General features: G+C 42.6%; 1 protein-coding gene across 1 annotated transcript in view; it reads right to left on the bottom strand.

The window, feature by feature from the left end:
• Positions 1-15871, bottom strand: part of PELI2 (pellino E3 ubiquitin protein ligase family member 2) — a 163304-nt gene that overhangs the window by 19650 nt on the left and 127783 nt on the right. Inside the window, exon 3 of the mRNA XM_033953500.1 lies at positions 2626-2727. Coding sequence (XP_033809391.1) covers positions 2626-2727 — 102 coding nt within the window. The remainder of the gene's footprint in view (positions 1-2625; positions 2728-15871) is intronic.

Below are 15871 nucleotides of genomic sequence, written 5' to 3'. Positions count from 1 at the left end.
CATTGACTGTGGACCAATTTTTGTTAGATATTAAGTACGGACAGTATTGGTCACAGAGTCCTTAAGGGTTTCCAGAAGCCTAGCACTTTTCTTAGCTCCCATATCATTCAAACTGTTCAGAAATAATTTATATTCACTCCAAAGCTCTTATGTATTTCATAGAAATTTTTATAGAGAAAGTCAATTTTATTAACTTTTTAACATTTAGGGCTCCTTTTACAAAGGTGCGTTAGGGCCTTAATGCGCGGAATAGCGTGCGCTAGCCGCTACTGCCTCCTCTTGAGCAGGCGGTAGTTTTTTTGGGTAGCGCACGCACAAACGCTAGTGCACCTTTGTTAAAGGAGCCCTTAGTTAGGAGATAGGACCTCAGTAGATAACATATTTCATTCAAGCTTAGGTTATATGTAGCGAGCCTCCTCATTGGTCTTATCCTCCACTCACTACCATTATGAAATAAATTTCTAATTTTCCATTTATTCTTTACATATATGTTTAAGTTAAGCATATATCTTTAAATTAAAGTTGCTCGATGCCCCCTCTTAGATGATATATTCTAGACTTACTATTCAGACGACTCGTTGCCAGTCTATACAAATTTTTAAGATGGTGTCATCATCTCAACTTCCTGTTTAACTAGTATTAAGTTATGTGATTTCAAGAACCAATCAGCATAGACCACTCAGAAAACTGTGGGAAATTTAAGCTAAAGACATCCATTCAATTTCTGCATTAAGCCCTCTCGGGCTAATAGTATCTAGATCGTAAATCCACTTTTGCTCACGGTAGTTAAGCCATCTCTCTATATTGCCACCCTCCTACTCAACTTCGATTTTGTCAATAACGTGCCATTATATATCTTCTGTAGTGTGTCCTGCTTCTACCCAATGCGTTACTATCGCAGCTTGCATAGACTGAGTCATTATCCATGATTTGTGTTCATTCAGGCATATCTTAATCTTTCTACTACTTCTCCCGACATATAGTTTTTTACATGGGCAGATTAAGATATAAATAACATTAGAGCTATTACAGTTCATATTAAATTTTGAGAAAAATTCTCTACCAGATTGAGGGTCGATCCATGAAGGACCGTATAAACTTAAATTGTACCATTGGCAACCATCACAGCCAGAATGATCACCTCCAGTAGTTACAGTATATGTTTCATGTTTCAATACATTCAATATCTCCCCTATATTTCTAGATCTTCTATAGGCAAAAAGGGGAAGTTCAGTAAGAGGATGTAGTTGAACTACATGCCAATGTGTTCTTATTATTGACACAAAATAACTGGAGAGAGTTGAAAAGGGTGCCACACAGACAATTCTATCTGTTTTTTCTTTATTCTGATATTGAAATAATAAATGTCTATCAGCAAAGTGGGCTCTCAAGTATGCTTTTCTAATAGCTCCCTGGGGGTAACCTCTCATGAGGAACCTCTGTTTTAAAATTTTGGCTTGAATTTTGAAGTCCACTAAAGATGCACAAAGTAGACGCAAAAATTGACTCACAGGAAGGGTATATTTTAGATTATAAGGATGAAAGCTATGGAAACTCAATAGCATGTTTCTTTCTACTGGTTTCCTATAAATGGTGGTGCATATTTTAGTCGCTTGTTTAAATATTAATATATCCAAAAATTAAATAGATGTAGAATGGTATTTCAAATCAAATTTCAAATTAGAATTCTGGACATTAAGCCATCTATGAAATTCACATAGTTCCACTGATGTACCATTCCACATCAAAAATATATCGTTCAAATAGTGTTTCTATGTTTTTATTTTATTGAAAAATTGGGATGGGTAGATGACCTCAGCTTCAAATTTAGCCATATAAAGAGAGGCAACGGATGGGGCAAGGGTTGCCCCCATGGCCACCCCATGAACTTGTTCAAAGAATTTCCCTTTGTACCAAAAAATAGTTCTTCTTTATAACCAGTTCTGTAAGATGTATCAGCAGTTCAGTGGAAATTCTTCGTTCATGTCCAGCCCTTTGTTGTAAAATTTCTTCCACTATAGATATTGCATCATTTTGTGGAACATTCGTGTAAAGGGCTGATACGTCCATAGTAGCTAACAGTATTTTATCATTAATGCCTTCCATCTCTTCCAGAAAACATATAATTTCGGAAGAATCCTTAACATAAGATGGAATCTTCTTAACTGGAGTTTGTAAGAATTTGTCAATTAATTGAGATAATGGTTCCAATACTGAATTTCTTGTTGAAACAATAGGATGCCCTGGAGGGCATCCGGAAATGTGCAGACATTGACCCGATGACGTCACGTGCATGTGTGATATCATTACATCAACGTCTGCGCATGTGCGGGGGCCTTCCAGACGGGGCCCTGAGCCTGCTACTATTACGCCAGAAGGGGTTGCTGGAGGAGGAGAGAGGCGGAAAGGAGGAGAGGCGCCGACTGACTGCCTAGAGGACGTGCCTCTCTCCGCGACAGGCACGTCCTGTAAACAGTCAGCCGATGCCTCTCCTCGCCAGCATCTCGCAGCACACCCGGAATCTCACCACAGCACACAGTTTGCAATGCACTGTATTACAGCATCCCCAGGTACATAATCACAGACATTTTAAATCAATAAACATGGAAGATATGCATACTATACCTGGAACATATCTGTGTCTTTATCATGTGTGTACTCCACCACAACTGTCTGATTTCTGGACAATGTGTAAGAGATACTATGCTGACCTTTACAGCTGACTGCCTGTAATGAAACAACAGCTTTAAGTCTTGGCTTAAAGAGACCTATCAGAATATTTAAATTACACATGTACTGAAAATATGAAATGTGATTTTAACCATTTTCTCCTTATATGGAAATATATAAAGGGTAATTCTATTAAAAAGGCGCACAAGGGTGTGCGTCCCTTTGCGCATGTAAATGTTTATTATGTTCACTATGAACTTGATACACTGCCTTTCAAAATGGTTCACACTCAAAAAAAATATCATAGGAGGATATAGAAGGGAGCTACAATTCATGGCAGGAAAGTGAAGCAGTTGTTGAAAGAGAAAGGAAAACCAAATAAAATACAATACATTATAGTAGGAAGGTAAAAAGGTAGGTGGCCTGCCAACAACAGTGTTCCTACCACCCCAACTGATCAACATATGCCAAACAAAATAGGTATTCTTTAAGGCTAGCCTTAAAATTAGGGCATATCTGTTCCACAAAGAGAACCAGAGAGAGAGTTCCAGAGAAGAGCAGTGAACTCTAGCCACGAGGAGTGTGCTGGTGGGTAGACATCAACCAAAGAGTTCTTGAGGGAGTACTGGGTACAATCATAGAAGAATGATATGAAAGGGAGAAAAAGCAGATTTGCAAATAATGAAAAATGAAAACACTAATGCTGGTCTGGCAATAAACCAGGATATTTACTGTCAGAACAGAAGTGATGAGAAGAGGATGTCTCAACACTTCTCCGGGAAAAGGCAAAGCATTACTGGTTCATAGAGTAGAGTACCCAGAAATTTGAGACCTATTGGCTCTGGTATACAGTGCCCTGGAACCTATGGGTTTTGTAAAATGAGGTGGGGGGCGGGGAGGGTTAAATATCTTTCTAAATTTCTGATGAGGGCCAGTAGAGAGGCATCCTCAATTTATTAGATTTTGGGGAAGTAATATCATACTTAAAAGACACTTTCAAAAATATTAAACACTTATTTCTCTTCTAAACCAACAAAAATTCACATAAGGTTTTATTGATTTTGTAAGCTGTAATTCCCTATACATATTTTTTACTACTTTGACCATATTCCTAGTTTCTCTCAGCATTTCAGATATCTCATAGTTAAATCAAGTGAGCAATTCTCAGTAACTGCTAAAAATAAGGCCCCAGATTTATGGGTTCTGCATGCTTTTCTATAAGAACACCACTTAAAGGAGAATTCATGAAAGGGCACTAAATGCTAAAGATATCCATTATATTCCTACTAGTCTTATAGCCCGTTACATTAACGAGTGCTAGAATATATGTGTGTGTGTGTGTCTGTCTTTATTTCTTTCTCTCTCTCTCCTTAGCCGCTTTCTGTCTTTCTTTTTCCTTGGCTGTCCATCACCACCCCTTGCCTGCTCCCCCTGTCCATTCTCCCTTCCTTTTACCTCCCCTGTGTCCACCACCACCCCTTCACTGCTCTCCTTATCCAGCAGCAGCCCATCTCCCTTTGTTTTACCTCCCCCCTGTCCAGCAACACGTCTTTCCTGCTCCCCCTGTCCAGCAGTAGGCCTCCCTTCATTTTTCTTCCCCTCCCTGTCCATCAGCACCTCTTCCCCTGTCCATCAGCACCTCTTTCCTGCTCCCCCTGTCCAGAAGTATGCCTCCCTTTCTTTTTCTTCCCCCCGTCCATCAGCACATTTTCCCCTGTCCAGCAGCACCTCTTTTCTGCTCTCCCTGTCCAGCAGTACACCTCCCTTCCTTTTTCTTCCCCCCTGTCCATCAGCACCTTTTCCCCTGTCCAGCAGTAGGCCTCCCTTCCTTTTTCTGCCCCCCCCTGTCCATCAGCACCTCTTTCCTGTTCTCCCTGTCCAGCAGTAGGCCTCCCTTCCTTTTTCTGCCCCCGTTGTCCATAAGCACCTCTTCCCCTGTCCAGCAGCACCCCTTACCTCCGTTCGCGTCTTCCCTCTGCTGACAGCCGTCTCAAGCCACCGCAGCCTTCCGGAAGTCAACAGCCGGCAGCCCCCTCTGAAACGTTTCCGCCACCACCGCTGCTTGAAAGGCCCGCGGAACTGAAGGCGTCCTGGAGTCGTGCATGTGCACTCTTGCCGGCCACAGCCTGACAGATCAGGGCAAGAGTGTGCATGCATACTTAGCATTTTATTATAGTAGATGTGCATCTTTAGCCATTAGCGTGCACTAATGCGCTTAGCATTCTTTCATGAATTCTCTCTCCCCCCAAGCACTTAAATATTTTCTGGGGCAGCAGAATGTCTTTTATTTGTAGATGTCCAGGCTCCACCCCAATTCCATCCAATCATTTTTATAAGATTACTACTACTTCCTTGTGTCTTGATGGGAAAGAAACACACACATCCTTTTTCTTATAACTCCACAAAGGGTAGTTGGGATGTGTGTAAGGGGGTCCGGGTGGCCGAGGCAGGAGGGAGTGGACATCCATCCTGCTGGCGATCTTCATAGGGGTGGGGTTTCAGGAGCATGGGGGGTTCAGGTGGTCATAATCTTCCCGGGGAGGAGGGGGTTGGGAGTGCGGGGTATGAGTTTTTATGGCAGACCTGTTGGGTTTTTTGGGTCATTATTAGCTGTCGCTAAATTTAGTGCATTCATTAGTGATATTAGGCCATTTTAATATTAATGACTTCATTTTAATACTAATGAGGTCGTTTGCATGGGAGAGTCAGAGAATGTATGAATGCACGGAAAAGCACATGGTAAGTCATTGTGTACATCGGGTCGGCAAATTAGGTCATTGCTAAACCAGTTAGCGATGATCGTTAGACGATCGGAGCGTTTAGTGCATCTGGGCCCAAGTGCATCTGCATTATCCTATGGACATGGAGAATAACTCTATCCAAAACAGAAGTAACACTGTGGAATAGATGTTCTTGATGTAAATGTTTATTTGAATCCAGCAAATAAGAACTATTCAGGCAATGTACATGAAGTCCATGGATGTTACAGACCCAAACTGTTCATGTAAGGTACATGAAGTCCATGAATGATGCGGATTATATCAAGTACATCTATTCCAGCGTGTTACTTTTCTTTTAATTTTCCCTTCTTTTTCTGTGCAATTGTTGGGTACTTTTTTGTTCTGAATAACTCTATCCACCATATTTCCAGGCCTATTTTTGCTGTAGGTACTTTGGTATCTGTTGACAAAATGAGAAACAGATCTGCTAAATCTCATACCTTTTCCTAAACTGTTCTATAAGTAAAACTGCTAGATTATTAGATTTCACATAACACTGATCTTTTCCCTGTGTATAGTGCTGCTTGCTTGCTCACCTAAGCAGCATTTTATCATACAACTTAGGAATTCTGTGTCTGTTTATGCAGTCTACTGTGTTCTCTTTGTAGAATTACTTTAGATTTATGAAGGTATTACTAATTAAACCTCCCTAAAATATACATAATTGTTCCCTTATTCCACCTCAACAATTTATTAAGATATTACTAATTAACATCCCCTGTATATACATAATTGTTCCCTTTTCATAGATAAACAACAAATTTATGTAATTACTTCTCTATTTTCCCTTCCTCTCCAAAAAATCAATCACATCTAAACCCTAATTGCTGACTCAGTCTACATAGCTACACTGTAGAATGTGTTAAGGAGGGAGAAAGGAAGCTAATATTTCAGTGATGCAGCAACTTTTCAAGCGCCATCGATTGCCTTCCCTATCTTTGAATTCTATAATTAAAAACTAGAGAAAACAAACTTCCTATAGCAGAAAATGATTTCTTAAAAGGAAAAAAATCTTCTATACAAAAAGTTACAAAAATAACCCAGCAAATTAATCAGCAATATGAAAGGATAACAAAGTTGTTTCCACCCCTCTTTTTTAAAAAAAATGTTAGGTAGAAACATAGAAACATAGACATAGAAACATAGAACATGATGGCATTTTGAAATGAGTCCCTCCAAGAATGATCAAGCTCGACTTTCCCTCTCCCTTTCCATTTATGCCCAGGAAGGCTTGCATCTCTGACCCCAGCTTTTTGATAGTTTACAAGGGGTGTTCAATAAATTATCTACCTGAAAATAAAAGAAAGTAGAAAGCGTGTTGAAACAAGTCTGTGCATGTTGTGACATGTCTCAAGGTTACTCATGAACAGATGTGGTTCAGTGCAAGTCTTAACATTTCAAGAGACAGGATGTCAGGAAAGTCCTCACGCAAACCAAGCGGTCTGAGCGGGTCCTTGGTTAATCAGGAGATGGCTAAGATCGAGCTCGGCACTTCTTATCTCTCAGATGCCATGTATGATGTTTTGCAGGCATCTGCCAAGTCCTTGGCCCTCAAAGTGGCCTCTCGCCATACCCTAGGGCTTCGGGGTTGGTCGGTGAATGTGGCCTCGAAGGCTAAGCTCAGTAAATTTCGGGGCTCCTCCTTTTTGGGAAGGAGTTGGAAAAGCTTTGAAGTAAAGGCTGCTTTGTTTACCTCATTGGAATAACTACAAGACGGCATTGTATCTTCCAAAACAGACAATATTCGTTTATTGTTAGTATAAAAACTTACAGTATTACAGCAGCAGAGACATATCAGAAAAATGTATTGTCAGTTCAGAATATGCAATGGAGAGAAGAACTTGCACCCATATGCTTAGCAGGGGGCTAGCAGATCCCCGTAGCATAAGTAAGTGAATATCTCTGGCTTTACCTAGAATACACGTGTTTTTTATACAGAGAAATTCTTCCTTTGTTCCAAAAAGTACATCCCCGAATTCTGGTTATGTAATTCCCTATTGGTACATAAAATAATGTATAGCTAACTCCTCCTCTCAGTCCATGCCTCTCTCACCTCCACCCCCCTTCCCCAGTAGGGGGGGGGCCTTGCAGAAACAGAGAACTCTTGGTGAACTTTCTGTAGATGCTAATTAGTGGTTTTACAATTCTGTGCATCTTCGGGATGGTGTCCTTGTATGCTGAAAGTTGGCAAAGGTGACCTTTCGACAATCCAGCTGCTTGGTTCTCATAACTTGGTTCAGAGACAGGGAGCAAATGTTTTGGTACCAAGTTCTCTCATCTTGTTACACCCACATCGTCCTGCAGGGATCCTTGCTCATTATAAAAGTTTTATGGCTTTCCAGGGTGCCTGGCATATGAAGTCATACAGCACTGATAACAGTTCAGCAGAACCTTGGAGAAATATCCTCCCAGCAGGGAATGGAGACAAAAACGTTAGCATTGCAAAGGCTGCAGGTGTTTACAGACAGCAAGGTACAGGCTGGGCCTGGCTATGGGAAAATATAGGTCTGTAGTGTCCTGCATACACAAGTGAGGCCAGTATGTCCAGCTGAATCATCTGTATGTCCAGGTTATCCATGTCAGCTTGCTCTGGCCTTGAGTGACTCTAAGATGCCCCAGCTTCCAGAGGACCATGGGCGTTTGTGTGATTTTCATCGGTACTGCCCTGGCTGGGGTGTGGCCTTGTTTCCTTCCAGAGGTCGCTTCTTTCAGTGCATGCAGTCCTTACGGGGAGCCCGCCAGGGGGTCGCGACTCCACTGGAGGCTCCTGCTCCGCCCGCCCAGCCCAATGACTCGTTGCAGATCCTTCCCTCAGTTCCAGTGGAAGACCGGTTGCGGGAGTTTTACTGGGGGTGGGCCGAGATCACAACAGATCAGTGGGTCCTAGAGGTGATTCGGGACGTCTATGCTCTTGAGTTTTCTTGGCCCTTGCCAGATCGTTTCCTCTTTTCTTCTTATCAGGCAGGTTGTTGGATCTCAAGGCAGTAGTCCCAATGCCTCCTCAGGAGTTTCGTACAAGCAGGTACTCCATTTACTTCATGATGCCCAAGAAAGAGGGGTCTTTTTGACCTATTTTGGGATCTGAATGGTGTCAACAGGGCACTTCAGGTTCCTTCTTTTCACATGGAGTACCTGAAATCTGTAATTCTTGCCTTTCAGCCTGGGAGATTTCTGACTTCTCTCAATCTGATGGAGACCTACCTGCATGTTCTAATTCAGGCCTCCCATCAATGATTCCTTTCTTTTGCAATTTTGGGAAAGCACTATCAGTTTTGTGTGCTTCCCTTTGGTCTGGCCACGGCTCCGTGGACTTTCACCAAGATTATGGTAGTAGTGGCAGCAGCCTTGCACAAGGAGGGCATTCTGGTTCATCCCTATCTAGATGACTGGTTGATTTGAGCAAAATCCTTCAAGGAGATCTCCCAGGTCACAACTCGGACTGTAGAGTTCCTACAGTTGTTGGGATGGGTGGTCAACTTATCCAAAAGTTGTTTGACTCCGTCTCAGTGCTTAGAGTATCTCAGAGTTCTCTTCGATACCAGCTTGGGGAGAGTCTTCCTTCGTGAGGCCCGAGTGTTGAAATTGCAGTCACAGATTCGATTCCTGCTGGATTGTTGTCCTTCGGTGCATGATTTTCTGCAAGTCTTGAGGTCGATGGCGGCTCCCTGGAAGTTGTCAGGTGGGCTTGGGCTCACATGCGTCCCCTTCAGTATGCTCTCCTTTAGCGGTGGTCTCCGCAGTTTCACGATCTGGACACTTCGGTCTCTCTTCGGGGGTTAGTTTGTTGCAGCCTGCACTGGTGGCTAGAGTCTTCCAATCTGGTTCAAGTAGCGAGTCTGGATCAGACCCCGTTGACAGTGCTTCTCCTCGGGTCTGACAGTGCCAGTCTCCTCGGGTGGTGAGCCCAATGTCTTGGTCATTCAGCTCAGGGCAGCTGGTCACTGAAGGAAGTGTCCTGGCCGATCAATGTTCTGGAGACCAGAGCCATTCGGTTGGCATTACTAGCTTTCCAGGCATTGCTGAAGGGCAAGTCGGTTTGGGTTCTCTCAGACAATGCCATGGCTTACGTCAATCGTCAGGGGGGAACCAAAGTTATCTGGTAGTGCAGAAGACATCTCTTCTCATGGAATGGGCAGAGACTCACCTTCTGGACATCTTGGCTTCCCACATAGTGGGAGTGGACTTCCAGACAGACTTCCTCAGTTATCATGTGCTGGATCCCGGAGAATGGTGTCTCAGCCTGGAAGCCTTTGCATTGATTGTTCAGGCCTGGGGCTGGCTGGTCATGGACCTTATGGCCATGAGTGTCAACACTAAAGTGATGACATTCTTCAGTCAGTGCAAGGATTACCAGGTTGAAGGACTGGATGCTCTGGAGCAAGCTTAGCCGATGGACGGCATGCTGTATGTCTTTCCTCTGTGGCCAGTGTTCTTCTTCGCATTGCTTTTCACACAGGCTGCATGATCCTGGTGGCTCCAGACTGGCCCAGGCACCCGTGGTATGCGAATCTGGTTTGTATTCTCGTGACAGATCATCTTCCGCTGCCCCTCTCGCCCGACCTTCTGATTCAGGGTCCCATTCCAATGCTTGATCCGGGTCCCTTTTGATTTACAGCTTGGCTCTTGAAAGGGAACACCTAAGTAAGAAAGGTTATTCAGAAAAGGTAATCTCCATCCTCTTAGGTTCTCGGAGACTTTCCACTGCTCCGGCTTATGTGCAAATCTGGCGTCTCTTTGAGGAGTGGTGTTTCGCATGTGGCATAGTTCCCCTTCATGCATCTTTGCCTCACATCTTGGAGTTCTTGTAGGATGGTCTGTACTGGGGTCTTGCTTGGTCCTCCGTCAGGGTTCAGATTGCGGCTTTGTCTTCATTTCGCGGACTGTTGCATGGTCAGCATTTGGCCTGTTCTCCGGGTGTAATCTGATTCTGGAGAGTGGTGAAATTGCTCCTGCCTCCAATCCTGCCTCCAGTTCGTCCTTCAGTTCTAGACTGGGATCTCAAAACTGGTTCTTTCTGTGTTACTGCATCCTTTTTCGAGCCTCTCGGCTCCTGCATTTGAAGGACCATACTCTTAAAGTGGTGTTCCTAGTGGCCATTACATCAGCAAGGAGCGTTTCCAAACTGAAGGCTTTTTTTGTGTGGGCCTCCCTTCCTGAAGTTCTCTAGGGAGTGGGTCATGCTACAGCTGGTTCCCTTCCTTTCTGCTGAAGGTGGTTTTGCCTTTTCATGTCAACCAGTTCGTTGTCCTTCCGCTCTTAGGTAGTCGGGAGGCTCTTTGGAGCAGAGACAGTTGAGCAAATTGATTGTCCGTAGAGTCCTTCACGCTTATGTTCAGAGGACTCAGGAGTTCAGATAGTCAGATCATCTTTTTGTCCTTTTAGCATAAGGGGCATGGTGCTTCCAAGGCTACAATTGTGTGCTGGATCAAGGAGGCTATTGCTTCGGCATTCCTTCTTCAAAAGAAGCCTGTTCCGGATTTTCTCAATGCTCATTCCACTCGAGCAGGCAGCTTCTTGGGCTGAGTCTTCTCTTGTGCCTCCAGAGGATATCTATAAAGCAGTGATTTAGTCTTCTCTTCATTCCTTTTGTTCGACAATGTGGACGTTCAGGCACATTGGGACATGGAGTCCCACTCATGATGGATACTGCTTTGGTACGTCCCTTCCATTTCTGTGCCGATCTGAAGGAAAGCTAAAGAAGGAGAAATTAGGTTCTTACCTGCTAATTTTTTTTCTTTTAGTCCCTCCAGACCGGCACAGACCCCGCCCTGTTGTTTTTATTCAGTGTTCTTTCTCGAAGAGTACAGTTTTTCTGTGGTATCTTTTTGTCTGGGTTGTTGGGGAGTTGAATAAGAGCAGCAGTGTTTAGTTCATCTGGCTTAGCTGGTGAGCTGTGGGGATGTTTTTTAAGGTTCTTATTCTAATCGATATCCAACAGTGTTTTCCCTGTCCACACCGGACAATTACTTGATATTCTCCTTCTGGGAGTAAAGTTGGTGTTTTATGGTTCACAGTAGTTCTTAAGTGCTTAGTTAGTTCCTGCTTGGCTATTCGTTAGACTGATTGTAGATGAGACTGCAGAGCCCACTTGTACTACAGCCAAAAGTCAATTTCTCAGTCTCCACCTTCTGGCAGAGGAGCGTAAACCATCCGTTTCTGTTCCGGTCTGGAGCGACTAAAAGAAAGAAAATTGCAGGTAAGAACCTAAGTTCTCCTTCTCATTCTGAGTTTTGTTAGAAGACATCATTCACTTATGAGGAATATTACATCATGTCCTTGGAGAAACACACTTGCATGGATTAAGCGATATTGGTTTGAATATACTTGCCAGCCATTCATTAACAAATTTCAACTTATGAGTAGATTTTTGCATTAGTAGGTAGGACAAAAATATACTGACCAAAATAACTTCTTCTATACAAGAGTAATTTAATACAGCCACAAAGACAACATACTAACCTGATAATAATGTTAAGTACAGCTCTCTTGCAACCTTTAGTACAAAACATTGTCATGGAAACCTCATTATGCTATTGGGAGAGCGACAACCAAAATGAGTCACAAAGTTTATCTTCCTCTGCATCCCACTGAGCCACATACTAAGATAAATATTTACGCTCAAGCTCTTCAATTTCAAAAAATCTTTTAATTTAAGGAAATTGAACATGCATTAGAGAGCACTATGCACTTTAGAAATTTATATTTATTATATATCCAAAGGGATGTTTGTAGAGCAGCACAGAGGAAGGAAAGTACATGAAAACCAAAAGGTGTTAGAATAAATAAAAACAATGGTCAATTTTTCTTAGCACAATGCAGACAAAAAAAATCAAGGAGAGATAGGCATTAAATATATGTGCAGTAATATGGGGGGGAGGGGGAAGAAAGTGGAGTTAGAGACATTTGTTAGTTCATATAGGCAGCAGCCTAGTATGAGCCTAGCAACAGAGACTGACAAACCTTTTCCAGTTTGGGCCAAAATGGAAACTTCCACCAAAATTGTTCAAAAGCTTTCAAGTCAAAACCAAAACTTCAGGTTTGGATGTGTGAAGGTAAACAGTGAGGACTGCTGGGGATTGTTAGAACTTGCAGTCTGCATCTCTCTGCTAAACCCACAATATCCAAGTCAGAAAATAATAATATAAAACAAAAAAAGACTGTATTTTACCTCCAAGCAAAATAGCCTCCATATAAAGACTGCAGCTAATGAAAACAAAGTAAAAATCACATTGCTTTTATAGTGGCTGACTTTGTACTTCACTCAGAGTGAAAGCCAATGTTATACCTCCAAAGAGAGACTAATTCCGAAGTACAGCAGACTCTCAGTTAACCGGCACCCATGGGTATTGATAGATGCCGAACAAATGTAGTTTCTGGTTCTTTGAGAGTTACTATTAAAAATAGGTCTAACTAATACTATAACCCATACTATGCCACATATACCATAAACTGTTCCAGACAAACTACCGGACACGTGGTAGGCAAAGCGTGGTGTGTCAAGTTTACACTTAAATTTCCGCCAGAAACTGATTTTTATTTAAAGCATTACAGTATTTGTTAGATTTTTTTTTTCCTGGTTGCTTGAAAGTTCTGGTTAATTGAGTTCCAGTTAACAGAGAGTCTCCTGTATTATCCTAAATTTACAGACTTAATTCCTACTGCAACGTTGCATTTATAAGAAGCTTCCATTTACCATATAAACTATTTTGCCAGATCATAATCTCATTACTTGTAATAATATCACAAAAAGAAATACAGAGTAGCACCCCCCCCCCCCCCCCCCAGGACTACCTTACAATCTCTGGTGGTCTAGTAGTGTAGTTGAGGCAGGAATATTGCCCTAGCTTTGGCAGCTCATCCCCAACTACACCTGTAGACCAACAGGGATTGTGAGATAGGCCTAAGGAAGCCTTCAGGTAGAAGGGGAGGGCAGGAATCACTTGGGGGGGAAGAGATTCAGGAGGAGGAGTAATAGGTTGTGGGGAGGGAAGGAGACAAATGGAGAGCTGTTACTGGTTGGCTAAATAGTGCTGAATCAGGCCCAGAGTCCTGGCAATTACAATGTGGTAAGCACAAAATTTCACCATATTTTAGTAAAAGGGCCTCTATGTGTATTAACTCAATAGCTTCATTGAATTTACTAGTCTGCTATTCACACAAATACATGGCAAACAGTAGTAAGAATTTCAAATTATAACCTTGAAATGTTTTGAAGAGTTAAACTGCATACGCCGAGCATATTCTCATTCCGTTCACAAACACTGCTGTTTTACCTACAACCATTGCTTCTGCAGAAAACAAATGTTTTGAACATTTTGTCAAGCTGCAATTTCACAAAGAAGGTCCAAAGAGAATGTTCAGTAAGGTCAAATATAAATGTAATACAAAGATCTAAAATCAGTGTTCCAGCTAGCATTTGTGATTCACTTTAAAATCACCAAGTATTTCAATATCTTTCTAGCATTACGAGATCCTTTTATTAAAGTGTGGTAAGTTTTTGCACTTACTGTGCATTAAGATGCACAAACTAGGAGCAAGGTTAATTTCAAGTAAGCGTGGTAAACACGGGGGGGGGGGGGGATCCCAGCATCTGCCCTGCAATTAATGTACAGGGCAGACACTTAAATCACACCTAATGCTAAGCGGGATTTAAGCGTCCAAACTACCATATTTTTCGCTCCATGAGAAGCACTTTTTCCCCCCCAAAAAAAGTGGTTAGAAATGTCTGTGCGTCTTATGGTGCAAATTTAAACACACACACACCTTAAGGTACTTTTAAATTCTGGTGGTCCAGCGGTGTATCAGCAGTAGAGAATGACATGGTGACAAAATTCATCACCGTTCCCATCCCCGCGGATAACCACGGGAAACCATCTTCATGTCATTCTTTAAGGAAAGAGGGAAGAATCAGAGTATGAATGGCCACAACCACTGACCCGCAAGCTTTGCTTTGAATGATGCTGGTGTAGAAGGACAGAGGATGAAATAGACACTAGAAAATTACATGGGTTTATTTCCCGCGGTTATCTGCGGGGATGGGAACGGTGATGAATTTTGTCACCTTGTCATTCTCTAAGCAGGAGTGAGCTTTGCGTGCTCCCGCCCCTCACTCGCTGGACGGCTGCCTCCTCATTATCTCGGGGCCAGTGGTGCACAAGGCAGGAACAAGCTTTTCGCGCTCCAGCCTGGCCCCGCACAGCTTCATGAATGGCTGCCATCAGTTCTCGCGAGTCCCGTGAGTAAGAAAAAAAGGGTAGCTTTTTAGCAAGAAACCTATAGCTGTGCTTTTTCCATATGCTCTGCTTCAGATAATGGATGTTTTCATTTAATTAGCAAATAACATTGCTGTTTACCCACAAAAACAGAAAGTTTTGCATGCAATATATCTGGTTTGATGTGCCCTGTTTATGTGGTGCCTTATTAAATGTATTCTGAGCTTAATAAAGCAAAAATAAAAACCCAGAGAGCTATTTAACAGATTGCATTAAGGGCATCCAAACTGTGCCTAAGTTCCATCCATAGAGCTCAGGTCTATCTGAAGCCCAAACTATGCTGAAAAGTAGACCTCCTTTACAATGCTTTTAGGACATAGTTTTACAATTGCTATGCAACTTGCTAGCTCACTGTGTAGCACACTGTTGAAACCTACAGCCTTCTACCTTAATGTTGTACCTTAATGTATCTAATGTTGGTTCGAATCCCAGTCACTCTCTCTCTGATGGAAGAGAAATAAATAAAAGCATTAAACAGACCCAACTCCCAGTATTACAATTATAATGAAAAACAACATAAAATTGCCATTCTAATAACGTCGTAATAATAAAATATTATAACATTAAGGACATTGTTTGGATGTCTAACTCTCACCTAAAGCCCGATTCTCTAAAGGACGTCTCAAAATTTGGACATGTAAACAGTGCAGAGCGTCATTGAGAGCGATTCTACAAAGGACGCCTATCTTGGACTTCCAAACTCCGCTTAACTTTAGACGAACTTTGCAGAATCAGGGTCTTAGCGCACAAGCCTCTTGTTAACATGCAGTGGCAACATGAGTGCAAATTCACACAGAATAAAGAACAGCTGCCACAGTGGTGTGCCCTCTCATGAATTTCTGTCTTTGTCCATTTCCCTTCTTCTCAGACACTCCCCCTTCCAACATCCCTACAGTATCCAACTCCCCCTCCCAACACCAGGCCAGCATCAGATCCCACTCCCCTCAGGTTGAAATCTCACCCCCCCCAATCCAATAATCCAAGGGCCCTCCCTCTCCTTCCCCAGGACCTACCCAGGAGTCTTCATTAGTGTTCAGTGGTCCCAGGAGGGAGTAGTCTCCCTCTGTTCCTACCCAGGACTGCGTTAGGATCCAAAATGGCTAGCATGACCCCTTGCAGTAGTCTTTTATAATTTCCAAGTGGCACCTA

The sequence above is a fragment of the Geotrypetes seraphini genome, chromosome 7 (genome assembly GCF_902459505.1).
Source record: "Geotrypetes seraphini chromosome 7, aGeoSer1.1, whole genome shotgun sequence".
In the NCBI taxonomy this organism is placed as follows: Eukaryota; Metazoa; Chordata; class Amphibia; order Gymnophiona; family Dermophiidae; genus Geotrypetes; species Geotrypetes seraphini.
The sequence above is the reverse complement of the archived record's forward strand: the minus strand, read 5'-3'. Positions and strand labels throughout refer to the sequence as shown.